The 19,099-nt window shown below is 36.9% G+C and overlaps 1 protein-coding gene across 31 annotated transcripts in view; it reads right to left on the bottom strand.

The window, feature by feature from the left end:
• The window catches only part of LOC119147336 (sarcolemma associated protein), an 89,627-nt gene that overhangs the window by 30,078 nt on the left and 40,450 nt on the right, over positions 1-19,099 (bottom strand). For 5 of the 31 annotated variants that reach the window (XM_037386158.1, XM_037386157.1, XM_037386165.1 and 2 more), the window contains exons 4-14: positions 15,681-15,753; positions 15,122-15,158; positions 13,593-13,655; positions 12,044-12,139; positions 11,688-11,759; positions 10,699-10,839; positions 8,879-9,016; positions 7,590-7,758; positions 7,454-7,504; positions 6,851-6,901; positions 2,476-2,538 (exon numbers count right to left, since the gene is read on the bottom strand). In XM_037386158.1, coding sequence (XP_037242055.1) covers positions 2,476-2,538; positions 6,851-6,901; positions 7,454-7,504; positions 7,590-7,758; positions 8,879-9,016; positions 10,699-10,839; positions 11,688-11,759; positions 12,044-12,139; positions 13,593-13,655; positions 15,122-15,158; positions 15,681-15,753 — 954 coding nt within the window. The remainder of the gene's footprint in view (positions 1-2,475; positions 2,539-6,850; positions 6,902-7,453; positions 7,505-7,589; positions 7,759-8,878; positions 9,017-10,698; positions 10,840-11,687; positions 11,760-12,043; positions 12,140-13,592; positions 13,656-15,121; positions 15,159-15,680; positions 15,754-19,099) is intronic. The other 26 variants (XM_037386184.1, XM_037386189.1, XM_037386188.1 and 23 more) reach the window with 7 other exon arrangements.

Here is a 19,099-nt window from a genome sequence, read left to right as displayed (position 1 = left end):
AGGACAGGTTACTGGATGGTATCATGAGCCATATTCTGCTTAAAAAAAGAAAAATAAATCAAAGTATCTTCAAAAACTTACAGAAACCAGATTTTACAAACAATGCTACCCAAGTTAAGCATTCAAGCAGCATTGTAACTTACGATTTTAGTGTCCTGTTGTTTCTCTCCACCAAAAAAAGTTCTAGCTTTACTACCAGGAGAGGTCTTGATTGCTCTTATCAGTTAAGCACTTCTAATTGTCTTATACCTCTGGCAACTGTCTGTATAGAATACCAGCTTGTTTAATCATCTAATTTTCTTTCTTGTACTATCTCACATACTCAACTACCTTGACTCAAGCTGTTTTTCCTCATTTCTCTGTTTGTGCTTTCCCAATTTAAGTGCTTCTTCCCCAGGATTATGGAGATGTGCATTTTCCCTGCTGAATTCCATGGTTGTTTAAAATTCTCCTTTTTTTCCTCCAGATTTCTCTTATGGTTTTAATTCCTGTGCTCCTCTTACAAACCAGTAAACCATACATAACACAACTTCAATGAGTGACCCCTATTAAACTACATGTTCTTTCTCAAGATTGCTAATCTTTATGATACTGTTTTAGTTTTACGGTTTAGATACTTCAGTATTTGCTGCATGTCTTAAAACGCCGGTTTCTGGCGATCTCTGGAACTACAACTTTTCTCCCCATCAGTTCCCAACCCTCACTGCCCCAGAGAGCAAAGCCCAGGAGCAGGACTCAAGGGTAGCACTTACATACAAAATAAAATAATAGAGCCCACAGTTTGCAGCTTAACCTCATGATTTTGCGGGTCCTGACTAAACAGATTTGAATTTGGGAATGGCAAACTTTCAGTCCAGGAATAAATACAAGCTGCTGACTTGGAATCTCTTTTTATGTTCTCGGTTAGGCAGTAAAAACTTAAACTGTCAAAAAATTGCAGAATACTGAACCCTTTGAACTCGTATTCCTTCCTTTAAAAAGGCAATCGAGGCCTTACACTGTCCTTACTCTAGCTTTTAATCACTCAAGGAAAGGGAGGCATAAGTAAACTGATCTTTATTTTACACTTATTACTACTTCAGTTGCATATCAGAATCTTTTACTAGATCCTGATGGTCAATTTGCTTCTCAGTAGTGACAAGACTGGTCACATTTAGTTTGCAGAGGTGATACTAACACAAGTTTTGCTAAAATATGTTAAGCTAACATCCAGAGAATGAAAACAGGCAACCAATTTGTATATGAACATCACTCAGTGTGCTCTTCATTTTCAGTCTAGACAAAAAAATATTTTTATCAAACTGTTTTATCAAACATTTAATTTCAGGTCATTTTTATGTACTGAATAAAGAGGATTCATACAAGATCTTAGCAAAACTTAAAACTATTTTAAACTTCAGCCTGACAGAAGACAGCTACAAGTCATTCACTCCTAAAAAAACACATTTCTCAAAGTTTAAATCTTCTTAGACAAACATTAGCAGCATCCTGTCATTCAGTTTATAGCACAGCAATCCATATCACAAGGAATAACATCAAACAGGTCTGCCACACTTCCTTACTCAAATTTAAAAGGGAAAAGAAGAGTCCAATGGGCATAACATAAAAAAAAAAAGGTACTGCCTTGTTTCTGCTTATAAATACTTCTGTCTGCTCAACTTCAGGCACGTAACTTCTGTAAACTCTTAAGTAAAAAACTAGTTCTTTATGCTACAAAGGAGTTTTCTTTGAAGTTTAATAGCACTTTTCTCTCTTCATCCTAATAATGTTTTTCTCTCAGTGGACAGAAAGTTTTAACATCTTAAGTTTTTCTTTTATTATAGATATGCAGACTGTGCTGCTTCATCACTCATTTTCAAAAACAATTTCCTTTGAAAAACACATTTCTCTTTCCAGAATAACACATCTTTCTAAAGATTGGTATATTTATGCATATTTATGTTCTATTTTTCTTAAAATTATCTCTTAGATTTCCACATAAAAATTAAGGTCTTCTTTTCATTTTTGTTCTTTGTAACAACTAATTTGAGGAATGTATAAGGCTCTTAACTGTCAGATAAATTATAAATATCTGAAATGGAGAAAAGGCATCATTACTTTATCTCTGTCCTAGTGCTGCCTGTGACAACTGCTTAAACAGTGTTTGGCGTTCAACTTCTGAATTCGTTACAGGTGAAAAATTGCACTCAGTTTTAAACATCATGTGGCAACATTACCAGCCTTTCATTAGTTGGAGGACAATAATGGATTAACTGCTAAGAGACAATGTGATCATTGCTTTGCAAGAGCAAAGACGTGCTCTTACTACTGCTACTACAGGCATCTGCTTAGCATCACAATGCCACAATTCTATGCCCTGAAAATTTCTGCTACTACAGAAAAATTAAATAGTAGTGACAAGTTCTGGCTTTTATCCACCTTCTCTGGGTTTTCTGCTGTTTTTAAAGCAAATGTGATGAACACTCTTGTACTCACTCTGACATTCTATGAACTGATGAATAAAAGTGCAGTCCCCTCCACTCTTTGAAAGAAAGTGCTCTAGTAAAGAAAGAAACACTTAAGTTTACATCTTCTTATCATTTTCAAATTGATGCAAAAAAAATTTGAAAGGAATATTAACAATATTTGTAATTGTGTATTTACAGTGAACTTTTGAAATTGAGTTAATATGCAAGCAGACAAGACATGTAATTGAAATTACGTCTGAGTGATAGCAGAAAATAGATTACTCTCTTGAATTAATCAGAAGAAAGAAGTACTTTAACTGCATTTTCAAAGGGTACTTTTAAATACTAAAATCTGTTAACAGTTCATAAGCATAATAAAAAGCCCCTTACCTCAGTAGAAGCTATTTAAAAAAATCAAACCAACTTTATTTAATAAAATTTAGTAAGAACCTATTATTAAAAGTCCAAACATTCTGCATTTGGCATACTGCTCTTTCAGATTAGGTGGTGACAAGTGAATTCCACTCAATTGCCATTGACAACTTTGTATTTTTGGCAAAAAGATTAACACACATACGTGATATTTAAATCACAATAAATTTAGAATACGTAAGATGATACACTACTGAAACATGCAACTCCATAGCACTGATGCCTCTAGTTTCTCCCATTGGATAATTCATCATCAGACATGGATAACTGCAAATGCCAAATCCAAGCATTGAAGAAATGAGAAATATGTATTTAACCTATATTCTTCAGCATTTTTTATTACCTTTAAAAGGGCATTTAGTAAGTTTTTCTTTAGTCTTCACGTCTATTCTTCATATCTAATACGTTCTTTAAATTTTAAAAATGTAAAAATTTTCAAGTGTTGCTGAATAGCTCCCTTTACTTTTTAAACAAAGCTTTACTGTGCAGAAACATCAATTTTTCAAAGGGCAGCTCTACAGCAGAGATCCTAAAACTGGGCTCAGTTCCCAGGTTTACCCAATTCCTTCTATGTGACCTTGTTCAGCTCCCCATTCCATCAGAATCTTGCATCTCCAAGTAAAAAGGTGCTAACATTTCCTTTCTAAAGGACCTCAAAAATCCTTTGACCTCAGGAGTCTGGCAATCTGGAAAGGCTACTTTTTAGTACATAAACCAGCAAAATGTGTTACATTCTAACAAAACTGTTCAAGCATTAGCTTCTGATATCAGAAGCTTAGCTGTTAAGATCCAACATGTAATACTAAGCTTTACTGTATTTCAAAGTTACTCCAAAAAGTAAACTTTATTCTAGCCCACAGGGCCGGGGCTTTTAGAAGACAATGCCACGGCTATAACATTTATTTTCCATATTTAAACATTTTATATTTTTTTTAGCCTTTTAACATGATACTTTAAGTGACGGCACACAACTTCTCATATCTTTCTTTACGTAATATATGGCTCACAAAACAAATATGAAAGCCAGGTGTGGTGCAACTCACTGAGAAACATACCACTTACAGAAATAACTCAATTCTACACAACCATCACTGGTAGCTTGCCGAATAAGCAAGTTACCCTCTACTGCACCAGAATTTCCATGTGTGCAATGAGAGAAAATGAATGCCTAACCATCATGATCTTAATATACTTCGTTAAAAAAGCCTCTAGAGAGACTGTAACATGAGTTCTTAGCTCCTTTGCTCAGAGTACAGCTTCTAATTTTATGGACAGCCACAGAAAAAGTACTGTATCATCCTTATTCTTGCAGCAACTAGGCAGTACGCCTAGAAGAATACCTAGAGGACTTGACCTGAAGTTTTGACAGATAGGAAGACAAAAGGAATCTTAAAAAGCATACTAATTTTACATGGCTTTACCATCTTCTGACAGTGAGATGGGGGAGAAGGTATGTACAAATTTGTATACAAACAGCATTTTTAAAAATTTTTTTTAGTTCTTCACTTACAGACTATTTAGCACCAAAAGGAAATAGCATTACTGACTTCTGCCTTCAACACTGAAGTCTTTTCCTTATGCAAAATATCTGTGACCTCTTGCCAAAGCAGCTGAACCTACATGATAAACCCTAAATTCTTACCTCTTCTGAAATAATGCAAGACTACTCAGGAAAAAAAACCCTAACAAAATAACCCAACAAACTCCAGTAACTGCCTCCTGTGGCTTTCAAGAGAACAAAATCCAAAATCTGGCAGAGAAAATTACTGCCCATCTGTCATTATATGAGGGCTAGATAAAGGACAGGAAGATACAAAAAAGCACAAACTGTTGTGAAGAGAACACAGGCCAGCAAGCTGTAAAATGCCAGAGAAATCTGGATGGAGCAGGTATAGCAGAGATGCAGAAGAATGAGGTACAACAGACAGAATAATGGAAAAATATAATTCTAAAATACAGAATAGCAAAATAGGTGCATGACAGAAAGAGGTAACAGACTAACACACAGAAAGACAACTTGAATGAGCAGTCATATGTTGTCTATATTAACAAAGAAAAAGAAACTGGCAGCTTCCTAAAACTCCCAGGTTTAAGCACAAGTTCTACTGTTACTCAGAGGATGGAGTAATCTATGTTTTCATGCACACATTCAGATGACATTGACTCTTTTATCACCCAAAATAAGTCATGAAGAGACTGCTTTTTCAACTTTGACAAAAAAGTGGTATCTTTGATACAATGATATTGGTTATAATCACATAATAATGAATTCCATTTTTAAATAACTTTTCAGACAACCTACACTCAAACTGATGAGGTAGCAGTATTTAAAAAACTAACAAGACATTCCTATTAAGAATCTTAAACAGAACCAACTGTTTGTTACAAGAAAAACCTCATATTTAGTGTGATGTTATCAATTACTTCTCTACAAAACAATATGCATTTGCACTCAAACCTTGAAAGCTTTTCCTAAATCTTTCGGTTTAGCTCTAGGCTACTTTTGTTCACATTATGGCAAGTTTTTCTAAACCTCCAACAATCTAATCTTCAAAGTTGTTGGGGTTTTTTTACTTTTTACATAATTAGAATGAAGAATCACAATCCCTATACAGCACCTCAGTTACACTTTGCAAAGAAGTTAATTATTTTATGGGGTGGAAGATAAAAAAAAAAATTAAAAGCAAATTTATTTCTTAACTATTCTATCAAGCATTAAGAGTATTACCAACCTAAAATTACGCATTAGCAAGATGTATCGATCTATCTAAAAACTAAGTACAGCAGCCCAGAGAACCAGGAACAGACATTAGGTCTCCTGCTTGCTAATCTCAGCTTGCATCACAGCTAAGTGCTTTAAACACTAAAACATTAAGGGATAAGGAGTACTTATATTAAGGGGAGGTGGTTTTTGTACAATTCCTGTTAGTGTTTAACAGATCTCTCCTCCTGCTCCAAGTAAGAACTAGTCATGAGGTTATGCCACGATTAACTTCTTTGCTATTGGTCTCCCTAGTTAAGAAGCTCTTTATTTATAATAGGAAAAAAAAGGTAAAAAGCTAAGAAATAGAGCACAGAGAGTTTTAAAACGTTGTTTCAAAACAGTATACAGTAATCCTTAACCACTGTATTAGTTAAAACCACAAGTTCTCTATATAGATGTCCCAACCTTCCAATTAATACTACCACCATTCCTCAGAGCTTTCATTAGCCAGCAATGACACAGCAAATGCTGAAGAAAGATACATCAAGGGAAAATCTAAAACTAACATAAGAGGACAAATATATCTTAGCTAATGGAACAATTCAGTGAATTTAGAATCATAATCAGAATAATCTTTGCTATATGTGATACTGGGCATATTCTTATCAGACAATTTTATTAAAAACACTTCAAGTGTTTGTTAAGACAGTTAAAATACTTAAGCTTTAGCTAACTGGTCTTTATAAGAATAAAATAATAACCAGTTAGCTCAATCTGTATTTACTCTGGTTTTACCTAAAGACACTCCTGAACTTTAAAAAGTTAGTTTCCACTAGTTCTATATTTCATATACTCACATTTTTCATACATTGTAATTAGAAAAAAACAAGTTTTGCTGACTTTACTTACCATGCCCAATTTACTAGAAAAATGCCTGTGTTGCAACAGAAAATAAAACTAAGTGGAAAAGAACAAGTTTTTCACTGTCTTGTGTCACCAGCCTGACATCATTCAGTATGCTCTTACTGATTCCAGTGAGAATCCATAAAAAACAAGCGAAAAAGACGACTTCTAAGTTGGTTTGTTAAGTTTTTGAGAACCTTCTAAGAACACCTAGACTGAAAGTCTAAGCAAAAAGTGCTGGTCACAAATTCAATTTCATTTTTTTAAGAGAATATTATTTAAAGTAAAACTTTAGAGAACATTTTGAATCTGTTTAACTTCAAACATCAATCATAAGACAAAAGGTAGCCTTAAGATACACTACCTTTCTCTGTGCTCCCATTAATTTTAGGTATGAAGTCGTCAACTTGTACGCCTAGGATTAAGAAAGGGTATTATTTCTGGAACCAAGCAAAATGTTTTGGGTTTTGTTTCTTTATAAATACAGCATTGTGAAATGCATCTGGCTTTTCATGCTACCTCCTCCTTCTAAGTAGCTAATGTAAATCAAACAAAATAGGCAAAATTTAATGTGTTTTCCTGCACTACAGATCATGTTCTTGTTTTTTCAAATGTGTAAGAGGTTACTCTCACCCAAAGAATTACTTCCTATCACATTATATAATTTCTGGATATTTACATGTACATAAAAAGCTTCAAAGCCTTAGAGCTGAGGGGGCACAAGCAGAGCTCGAAACCGAGCGGAGAACCCGAAGCCTGTGCACCCACAGCAGCAGCGCCCTCTGCTGGCACTCTGTCGTGGCCACACGGCTGTCCATGTTACGTGATCCCAGGAAGAAAGCACTACTGGGATAACTGGAAAACATCATTCTTTTCCCACACACCTCGACTACAAGATTTTCACAATAAAAGTAATTGAACAGAAAAGCTGGAAACCATCTTGAAACAAGAAACTGATTACACCTACCTAAGCTGTTGTGTTCTTTAAGAGTTTTCTCTTGAAGATGTTCTAACCGTACTGTAAACAGAAGTCCAAGAAAAAGATATTTCACAGATTAAAAGAAAAACAAATAATCAAACTTTCTTCCCCACTAGTGACTAACCTTGTAAAGCAGTTAGCCGCTCATTGGTGAAGTCATTATCAGCCTGCAAAGCTTCTATTTTTGCTTGAAGCTCTTGCTCTCTCTCTTCCATTTCATCTATTTTATGCTGCAATTCCTTTTTCTCAGCCAGTCCTTTCTGTTGGATTTCTTCTTGTCTTCCTTCTGCTACCTGCTCAAAAAAAAAAATTTAAAAATCCCTAAGCAAATAAAAATTAACATGTAAAGGAACAGATCTCATTGACTTTTGCATAATTAAATGCAGGTAAGTAACTTTCTTTGCTAGTCACATAAAGAAAATGGAAAAAACACAAAATTTTTCTACTGTGATTTTTCTCTACATTTCACTTCAAGCACAGTAACAGAGAGAAAGAATCTCAAAATATCTTAACTAACTTTTTGTCCGAGGAACGCAGATTTTACAGGAACAGTACCAGGGCCCAAGAACTAAGAAACACCCACCATCTCCCAGAATCTCAAACCAATCAAAACCCAAGCATCCCTCTGAACTGAAAGTACATTGCACAGACCAACTTGATGGAATAATAAGTTCATGATAACGAGTTTCAGAGACTCTCCTCCATCAAAGCTAGGTAATAAATCTCAGTTTTGATCCTTCTGTATAAACTCATCATAATCACTGTAACTTGTAATTAGGAAACCAAATGCACTTAATTTGGAAAGAAAAATCTTCTCTCTGAGGTGCTGACCTAGGACTCAAAAGAACCTAAGTTCAAATTCCGTATTTATTCAAGAAAAATGCAACAACTGTCTCAGGCATAAAGGACCTTTAAATATTAGTATGTTTTGACGTTTAGTTTAATACCAAACCCGACAGCATGCTCCTTTCCCCTGGAAGCTGAGCCATACTACTACTATGTGGTAGGCTATTAATGGTTAACGGCAAAAAAGGTAGATGAAGCGCAAATTTATTTTTAATTCTAGTCTTCATTCCCATTAACTGTAAAATGTTTAGTTTGACAGTTGTCTATATAAAAGCAGCTGAATATAAAGTTTTACACCATACATAGTTTTATATTAAAATATACTGCAGCTCCAAAAATACGGTAACTTTTCAAATTGCAGGTAAAGGAACCTTTTTTAGCAATTTACCTAACTGATGACAGTTTCAGGTACATTAAATGTAAACAAAACAGTATGTAAAAGATTATATAATTTTTCATTAACCTTTTTTAAAAGTTTTTTAACCTTTATCTGATTGCTACATGAGAAATTACATTTGTTCCATGCATTATAGTATCATCACAAGTCCGATCAAGTTCTGTCATTACCTTTAGCTTGTCAGAAAGGTCTTTAATTTCATTTACAGCTCCATTGTACTTATTAGCTAATTCTCTTAATTCTTCCTGAGTCCGCTCATTCATTTCTTTCAGGTGAGTACATTCATCTTCTGTATTACTTAAACTCCTCTGTAAGACAGAATTATTATGAAATAAAATTAAAAAAAGAGACTAATTATCTACCAACAGTGAAGTGGATCTATTTTTTTCCAAACAATAACGAATGTAATTAGTTGTATTTAACTGCTTTGTTCCTAATAATTAAAGCTAAACAACCAGAGCAAGTCCTGGCAAAAACGCTACCTACACAAATTTTTGCATTGTTCTACTTAAAAAACAGATTATGTGAAAATGTATTAGCTTCATGCACGGGGGGAAAAAAAAACCAAACCCAAACCAAAAAACCCACAGTAGGTTATTAATTGTGAATGATAGGAATAAAGAGCTGAAACCTGTGAACCATCTCTCCCATTCTCTTTGGTTTTATGGCAAACTGTGGAAGTTTTATACTATTTTGTAATGCAATGAAATTAATTGATTTCAGGACACCTTTCACCCAGCAAAAGAAGATTTAACACATTATAAAAGCCAAGTGGCTCGAAGGAAGTGTTCTAAATCTTTTTCTGTAGTCCATGATGTGGAAAGGCATCATTCCCTTACTCAAGAGGCAGCTGGGTCTTCAGGAAGCAAGGATTGCTCCTGAAGTTTGCATCAGCAGTAATAGTAGCACAGCTAACGGTGTACGGAGTTTCCTCCTCATAGCTCGAGATTTGTTTCTTCAGTCATACAATGTTTTTTGGTTTGGGGTTGTTGAGGTTTTTTTGGTAACAAGCTCTGACTTAGCTCTCCTTCACAACTAAAACACCTTTAGAAAAAAGTACATTCGAAACTACATTATATAATTACTAAAGGACAACTCTCAATCAGGAGCTAATGAATCTTTTGTGCGGAGAGAAAAGTATGTGGCACGAAACACTCAAGCAAATCTCTGACTAAAGTTAAATTAGTATTTCTCCCCCAAGAGTCACAGTAAATAGGAAAAAGCAGGATAAGTACATCAGAAGATTGTTTCTTGATATAGAGTTGGAAAGGAGAAGAATGGCAGAAGATTAAACTCAAACCATTAACAAACCTGTCAAAAACTATTATAAAAAGGAGTATTTAACTGAAATTGCGTAAGGTTATTCATTACAGCACTATATGCATTGCATTCTCAAAAAAGCATGAAGAGACTGGAGACTTTTTACACTTAAAATTAATTCTTATGATATTTCTTGACCTAAGGAAATGTAACAAATAATAATGGAAAGAAAAAACAAAGGAAAAAATAATAATAAGACATATTATAGGGGCAGAAATCTAATTTGAAGAATGTGTTCAACACAGTGTAATCTCAAAAGCTCATTTTTAAGTGTCATTTGTATGAGTGGTTAAGCTTATGTTTCCATAAATTTTACAGTTTAAACAAGGTCTAATAGCATTTTTTCTAACACATGCATGTAATTTTCCCCTCACTTATTTCCCACACATAGTAACTTTTGTAAGACAGCTTCATGAACTTTGAACTTTAAAACCTGGCAGAAAAAGGAGTTTAAAGAATAGTTTCTCATTAACTGTTTAACAATCTAAGTATTGTCCAGTAAGAGAAATAAACACTACTACTTAATATACTGCAAGTGCCACAAGTCCTTGGGGCCAACATTTTACACCAACAAATACTGACATAATACAGGCAACAGAATAGGGATCAAAGCAGCAACATTTATAAATATTTCAGCATTTCCAGAAAACTAGGCATTCATCTTCAATACCTCCACTTCAGACAGTTTTCTGACCACTTCAATTTTCTCCTGAAGGACCCGCCTCAGGGACTCTTTGGCTGTTGTCTCATAGTTGTGTTTGTCTTCTTGTAATGCTATAAGCTCTTTTCGTATACTGTCTTCTGTTTGATTCTGTATATATAAGATAATTCAGATACAAAGACAGAAGATAAATCAGTATTTTGTTGATTAAATAGATTAGATTGTGATAAGACCTATTCTATTCCAAAGCATTTAGCAATTTCTGGTAGATGGACAAACATTACAGACAAAGCAGTGATCAAAGATACTTGACACAACCGGGTGTAAACCAGTTGGGTTTTTAATTGCATGTATGGCAGCACACATTCAATGACCAGCTTTGATGACAGAAAAACCACGGGGGTTTTTTGGATGCTGCTAAGACAATTACAAGCCCAGAAGACCGACAATTTGACAAACCAGAAACCTGTGAGGTCCCATCTGAAAGACCTCAAACAGGACCGGCAAAAAAATTTCTTATAATGCAGATAGTTGAGAGAACTCAAAAACAATAAATATAAAAATTTAAGGCAGGCATAGGTGGCCTAAACCACAATCAAGGCAGGACATACTTGGTACTCTGTTACTCTGACAGCAATGCTGCTGTCAGACAGCACATTGATAATGCTTTTTCTCAAATCCCTATTTGGAAAAAGGACAGGGTGGTTGCTCCTCACTGATGACAGAAATTACTTTCCTGCATCTCACTACATACACGTTTACATGCATATACAAAAGAAATCAATCTGGACTAAAAAAATGCTGAAAAACAGACATTTATCTAGATTTAAAATGATTCCATGAAATAGAGAACAGATCTACAGTTTTCATGCTATTCAGATTATCAAAATTGCACAGGGTCATTTTGGCAAGTTTATGTTCCAGCTGCTTTCCTACAACTAGCTAATTTCAAAACACTTCAAAAGATCATTCCATTGCACTCAACTTTAACTACTTACCTTTGAACATGCCTGTAACTGATTTCCCATAACCTCTAACCTTGATAGCAGCCTGTCTTCATCTATTAAAGCCTAGAAGAAAAGGCAGTATCACCTTAGTATTAACATACGCTTTATGTAGTTCCAGTAGAGTTCTGCTTTAAAGACTTCCATTTTGTTGGAGTACTTAATATTAATAGTTATTTCAAACTGGTACATAATCATTAAACTAAAAATTATCTTATGCGCAGTTTAAGAGAACCACCCTAAGATTTTGCTTCTTTCTGCTGTTTTTTTCCCCATTGTTTGTAAATTAATAGCTAAACTTTATATGCCACTGCAATTCAGTCCATAAAGGAAAAGGAAGCTGCAGATACCTGCCAACTAGTATCTGAAGCCTCTTGCGTGACAGCAAGTAGTCGCTGAAGGGTTGCCAGCTTCTGTTCCAACATTTGTTCCCGATGTAAGGCTTCCTGTGAAGAGACCAGAGCACCAGTCAGTTCAGCTAGAACAACTCAGAGTAACAGAAGCAACAGAAGCGATACCAAAATACAAGAAAAAAAGGAATTGTAAACAGCAAACGTTGTCACATGTGAAACTATGATAAGCCCATCCCATGTTACCCATCCACACATTTATTTGGGTATTTTAATTAGAAGCTGTTAACCTATAAAGTTTTCAGGAACCTGACGTTATTTTTTCACACATATGGTGCACATGCCGAGCATACATCACTACAAGTTGTTCTTTCCAAGACTTAAAAACACTTTGACTTTTGTCAAGAATTTGAGCAACAGAACTGCGAACACCAAAAGGCAGTTTGGCAGCTCCCAAGGAATGAGCTGTTCACCCTCAAATCAGGTCACAAAAGAAAAATGCCAAGCAAGAACTACTATTTTTGTTTGATTTTTGCTTTATGACAGTAAGATAGAAAAGCATCTTCTTTAACAATTCCAGGATACAGGGAGTGAACAGATTGGCCAGCAAGTATTTGGCTTCCCAAGAAAGATCATCTGCCTGAGCTGCTTTCTGCTATGTCAGCAAATACATATAAAGTTAGTACCTGTCTGAAAAGCTTCGTCATTGATAGCGAACAAAAAAAATTGACGTTACCAACAAAAACAGGCAAAATAAAATCAGTAGAACTAAACATAAATTAAACCTAGATAGAATTCACCAGTAATAATGTTTTCGCATCTTTTCCAGAAAGCTGATTCTATGGTCCTTTCTAAAGGTTTTACTTATATTTATTAACACACACTTTAATGCGTTGCCATTTTGCAGTCTAACCCTTCCGTGACATGACACCCTAGGAAAACACACGCCTATTAAAATTAACACAGGAGCAGGCACAGAAAGGCTGGGGATGCCAGTGAGGAAGATGAGCTGCCAGCGCTGTCCCCTCCTTTATACTTTCCAACAGATACAGGGACAGAAATATTCACACTATGAAATTATGTTCACAGAAACGAGCTAGTTCTTGAGACATGAAATGACCTTTTCTTTGCCTTTCCTCTGTTCTACCAAAACTTATACACATACACAGTATATCCACTGCAACAGATGATGACAAAAGTATTGTGAGCAAAAGAAAATTTAGGACAGCAAAGTAGGAGAGGAGACAGGCCAGGAAGAGCAGCTATATAGCATTCAGCGAGCTTTCTATAAAACAGGAAGCTCTCATGTTTTCTTTTATAAAAGTCAATAGTTTCTACTGTTCATGCAAAACCCCAAAACTCCACAGAACTACACTATGTCAAGTTACAACATGCTGTACATTGTTCGACTTGCATTTTGTAAATAGGAACATGATAAGCATTCAACTGCCTTTTCTGTAGTGAAACAAAGACATACAGAGCTAAGATCTGTGTTTTCAACAAAGATTAAATATTTAGCCAAACTAAATGCTGTCAAGAAAAAACCTACCTGTAGATACTGTGAAAGCTGAAACAATTCCTGAGAATACATACTGGGCGTGTTAGCAGCAACCTAAAAATAAGAGAATTTAAGAATCAATATGGTTTGGGGGTTTTTCATTAAACACAAATAATGCAAAATTCATCATTTGAATCTAGTCATGAAGGTAAATTTAAGATTATCTAATACTGCTGTTTTAAATCACTTATTGTTCTGCTACTATTTTTTCTTTTTTTTATCATAAAATTTCCCAGCTCTGGACTGAGGCTTCACTGTGTTAACGTCCTTACAACCTGAACCACCAACACACTAAAGAGTTTAAGGCTTTTGTTTCAGTTGAGATTAAACTAACAAAAAAGAAACGAGTTGCACAAGGGTGAAGCCATTCAACCCAAGGACAAAGAGAAATCAGGGGCTTCCAGAATTGAAAAGAAAGTCTCTCATATTCCAATTAAATGTCATCCTCACACACTTCCTGTTGAACTACTGCCATCACCTTCATCTTTCCCCTTTATAAGTATTTATTTCAGATTTGGGGAATTCCTCTATTATCTTTCATCATTACAAACTGTTCTGGACTTGAGGGAAAGAGAGGGGTTGTTTCATGGGCGGGGGCAGCAAATTTATTTGTTTGCTAATTCTTGTAGGCTCGTCCTACACTGACACAATTTTGAAGCTGTTTCTCACACAGTTATACCTGCAGTCCCTCCTCAGAATTTCTGCCCTTGCCCTGCATTCAAGCTCCATATGCTGTTTTGAAACCTCCATTTAAATGCAAAGTCTATAACACCTCAGGCTGCTGACTTCACAAATAAGCTCCCTTAGTTTCTCAAAATTTTGTTTAAAACTTTGATTCTAACCTACTTCAGTTAATCCTTCTTTTTAGAGGGTAGCAAGACAATCAGTTCCTGATCACTTGTCTCAAGGCTGAATCTATTAACAGCTTTTCTACAAGTCCCTCACATCATCAAGATTGAGTTTAAAAACTATACTAGACATTACTGGCTATGCCATGACCCTACAAGTGAGCGACTCTGCCTGTACAAGAGGAACAGAAGTCTGGTCCCAAACTTCCTTTGGGACATGCCAGAGCACTTTCCAGCCTGTGCCGTGCAGCTTCTTCTGCATAAAAATTAAGATAAAAGGACAACAGATCTCATCCAAACACCAAATCATGGGATCCCAAACTCATGGGATCTAGAGAACAGATCAAGTATCAAATTAAGCAATGCCCAAGACTTGTTGGTCAATCAACCTGTACCTTCAAATTTAATCCTCTTAACATACTTGGGGTTTTTTTTTTGAAGCCATGTTTCAGGTGCAATACTTTAAGAAGCCAAGCTACCTTAAAATATATACTGCGATACTGCGTTACCTTCTCTACCTTAAATGTCACTCAAAAGAATCAAACTAGTTAAAAACAGGCAGTGGAAAACATATCTAAATATAACTGGACTTCACCATTTCTTCATCTTTGTAACAAGTCAGAAAACAGCATGTGGCTGAATAAGGCAGAAAACAGTAAATCACTAAATTACCTTGTCAACAGGACTTGGTAATGGAGCATGGATAACACTAAAAAAAAATTTTAAAAAAAGTGAACACAAAGTGCAGAATAGCATTTCAAAACTCCAGAATATCCCTAGTAACGTGCATTTAATCAAGATGCTTTGTATTTTTAAGTTTATTCTTCAGATAAGAACCAGATAAGAGTTAACATACAGATGTGCAAAACCCGGTAATACTATGCTGAGCAATGTTTTCAAAGTTACAGAATTATTTTCAAACTTGAAATCCAAGGTCTATTCTAAAAACTCTTTACCAACTTCTATTTCAGTAATTACACAATATTTGATTCTTCTGCAATGGATTAAGATTTAAATCAATTTGTGTGCACAAAACAATAGATACAAAAAGACAGTGGATACACTACACCCGTTTACAAATTGAACAGAGCAAAATAATATTTGATAGCTTACAGAGTTTTGTACACTTTCACTAGAGCAAATGTTATACTTGCACATTTTCATCATAACTAAAAAGTTAGAACTATATATTTCTACTACTCTTATTAGGACATGCAATACTTATTCTTACTCTGATCGCAATCGAGCTTCCATTCCATCTGGAAGAAACAGTTTGATTGTGGAGACTATACATCCATGGGTAACTGAAAAGAAACAAATAGTAAGTCATAATTAAATAGTAACAAATCACGGTAAGTTCAATGGTTAATGTTATGGTATCCAAGCAAACTGCCCTGGTTCTCTGAGGCAGACAAACAAGAAGAGGCATGAACGCCTTCAAGCACCAGTCCCTGGGTCTGCCTTCTTACACCTCCTCTGGAGACAGGAAACTTTATCAATAGAAGCTTGAAGAGGTTATGCTGTGTACCTAGTCCTGGCTGTGAAGCAGTTCCAGTTCCAATTCTTCCACATGCAGCAGTACCTGCAAGCTGCCTTTACTGCAGCAAGTTAAAAAACATTCACTGTACGTTTTGATCATAAAAAGAGGAAAAAGGAATGCATCTTACCTACGCTAAGAAACGGGAGTGCAGAATTATAAACAAAATGATAAGCTACTTTCTTGACAAAATTCCTGTGGGCATAGCCAGGGACTTAAAAAGTAACACATCCAATTTGAGTCACCAGACACTCACTTGAACACCTGTAACTTGGCAAGTGATTGTTATTTACAAACACAAGGATCAAAAAGGGAATGGAGAGGAAGAGTATAGGAACTACTGGGAAGTACATCCTCTTGAACACTATGAGCAGCATCATTCAGGAGAATACATCTTTATTTTGGTACACCTGTAGTACATATCTAATGCACAGCCCCTGGAGACAAGTGGCCTCTTCATTTCAGGAGAAAGCTTGTTCTCCAGAACTAAATTCAAGATTTTCTGAATTCAAGAAAGATCCTAAAGAATAAGAGAAGGAAATGTAACATTTGTTTCTCACATCAAGTTTAACCTCTCTTCACAATGTTTCCCAAAAATGTTACTGATACCATCTCAATGACATTGCTAACAGTCAAATGACAGCTGCACCTGTTTTGGTTTGTTTTTTGTATTGTATGGTCCTATGAATTGGGAAATAAAAATTCTTTAAAGTTACACGGAAAGAAAGATAGATGTTGTTCCCAAATCACTACCATAAGCTAGACACAAATAAGTATACAGCCATCTGTCATCTACTACTATACCTAAAGTACCCACCAACATACAAAGACAAATAGCTGCTCTACTTTCAGGGTTATTAATACCAGCAAAACAGTTAATCTGGCTTGGAAAAAAAGGACAATGGGTGTTTTAGGACACCAGTAGTACTCCAGGGAAACAAGACAGGCCTTTGAGGAAGCTACCTCAATAAAATTTAAAAACACAGAAGAAATGATCCAACTGAAGAGAGTTGTTCTTAACCTTTGTTCAGTGCTAAAAGCTAATGCTTGCAGAAGTACCCTTTTGGCTACAGCACCTTGTTTTTTCAAGCTGACCCAGTGAAGTATTAAATTTACATGCCAGGGAAGAACAGCCAGGATCTCATTCTCAAAACAGATTAATCCATGGGTTTGGTGTCTTTTTTGGCTTTAGACTTAAGTCCTCAGAATTCATAAATATGTTCTTGCAAAAATATTAACAGAATAATACATTAACAGTATTAGCTCTAGCATATAATACGCAGCTTTCATAATGAAGAATCTTTTCTTTAAGGCATAAAGAGAAAATTAAGTGATTTCAAGAAGAAAGTATTAGGGTATCTGAAATTAAAGACCAACAGACAGCTTTACCTTTGGGCAATACATCAAGGTAGGTCTGCTGTGAGGTTATATAATTTTGAAGTTTTTTCCATCAATACTCTGACTGGAAATAAAAAAATCTCTTAAAAGCTGCAGGAGCTTTATTTGTGTAAAAAAATAAGGGATAAAGGGGATTTTGCAGAGGGTCTCGAATAGACAGTGACTGTGAAAAGGTTTTTTGATGGATTTATATAATAAAAATAATTTAAAGAAGGAAAAAAAAATCCCTGCGCTCTGTCCTTTAGCTACCAGTTCATTATAATTGGAAGAACAATGATAAGAAAGCCTAAGGGAAAGGTAAAGCAACATATAAAACATTATTATAGCGATGACTGGACAGGATACCAGTAACTGTTTAAATACAAGTCTGTATTATGCCTTTTGGGGAATTAAAAAAAAAAAAGGATAGTCAAGCAATCTCTGGTTGACAAAGGGGATTGAGAAAACGTTTCTCCAGCTACAACATATTCCCTCCTCTCCCCTGGCCCCGCACTCACCTCCCGGGCGGCTGGCAAGGGGGTGACGGCACTGCCGGGGCTGCCGCCTCCCCGGCCCCGGCACCTGGCGCCCGGCTGGCAGCCCCGCTGCAGTGCCGGGGCGCGGCGCCAGGGGGCGCCCCCGGCCGGCAGCCGCCCACGGGGCCCGGCTGCGCCCCCGGCCCGGCCCCGCCCGCTCCCGCGGGTCCCGCGGTACCCGGCCCTGCTCCGGCCTCAAACTCGCCGCATTATCCCGAAACACCTAACTGTCACCCGCTGCACCGCTCCAAAAAAACCACCCAGAGTTGCCCCGAACCCTGGTTTATGCTGCAAAGGAGCATAAAAAACCCCCAGGAATAAAGAAAGAGGTTTGGTCTGAATGTTCGTGTGGCACGGGCGGCTCGCAGGTGGCACGTTCTCATCTTGGCTTGTCAGCGCGGTAACAGCGGCCGTGGCAATCGCCACACCCGGGCTACGGACCGGCCCCGCACCCCCCAGGGGGGCTGTGTGGGGGGCTGTGTGCCCCCGACAAGCTGCACGCACCGGGGCGCACCGCGCTGGCTGCTGCCAACACCCGCGACAGGAAGGGGCTGCGGACAGGAGAGTCCGCACCTGCCTAGGAAATAATGCATAAACTGTATCTGAACTAAATCATCTGGTAGCATCTACCCCTGCTCCAGAGCCTGCTGCTCCACGCCCCCCCCCCCCCCCCCCCCCCCCCCAGGCGGGGAAAGCACCGGTTCGCTCTTGGAACGCTCTGGCATCGACTGGGAAATTCAGGAACGGCTACAAGAATATAAACCACGAGGCCACAAGGAAAAGCAGGGTGAGATGATTCATGGATAAGCACCATACGAAGGAGTGGGAAGCGAGCAGGCCTGCGTGCGTGTCAGTGATAGAACAAGAGAACAAATAAGGAAGCGGGAGGGCTGGGAGCATTTCTCATTTCTCCAGGGCCTGGCCAGGACCAGCTCTGCAGCAGGAAGCAGAGGGATCGGTACTCGTGTAAAATCACATTCTGAATATGCCACTATTTTAATGAACCAAATCGAGATCACATTGGCAAGGAAATGACTTACTAAGACACAGCCTGAACAATAAAAGTAAGTGTATTCCAGCAATATTTACACAATTCAGAATTTACATGGCAAGTAAATTCTGCCTATCGTGTCATTACCTCATAATTACGCACCGCAAAATGCTGAAATGCCTTGTATGAGTAAGGCATTATGCAAATAC

This window comes from Falco rusticolus, chromosome 4 (assembly GCF_015220075.1).
Source record: "Falco rusticolus isolate bFalRus1 chromosome 4, bFalRus1.pri, whole genome shotgun sequence".
NCBI classification, from domain to species: Eukaryota; Metazoa; Chordata; class Aves; order Falconiformes; family Falconidae; genus Falco; species Falco rusticolus.
The sequence above is the reverse complement of the archived record's forward strand: the minus strand, read 5'-3'. Positions and strand labels throughout refer to the sequence as shown.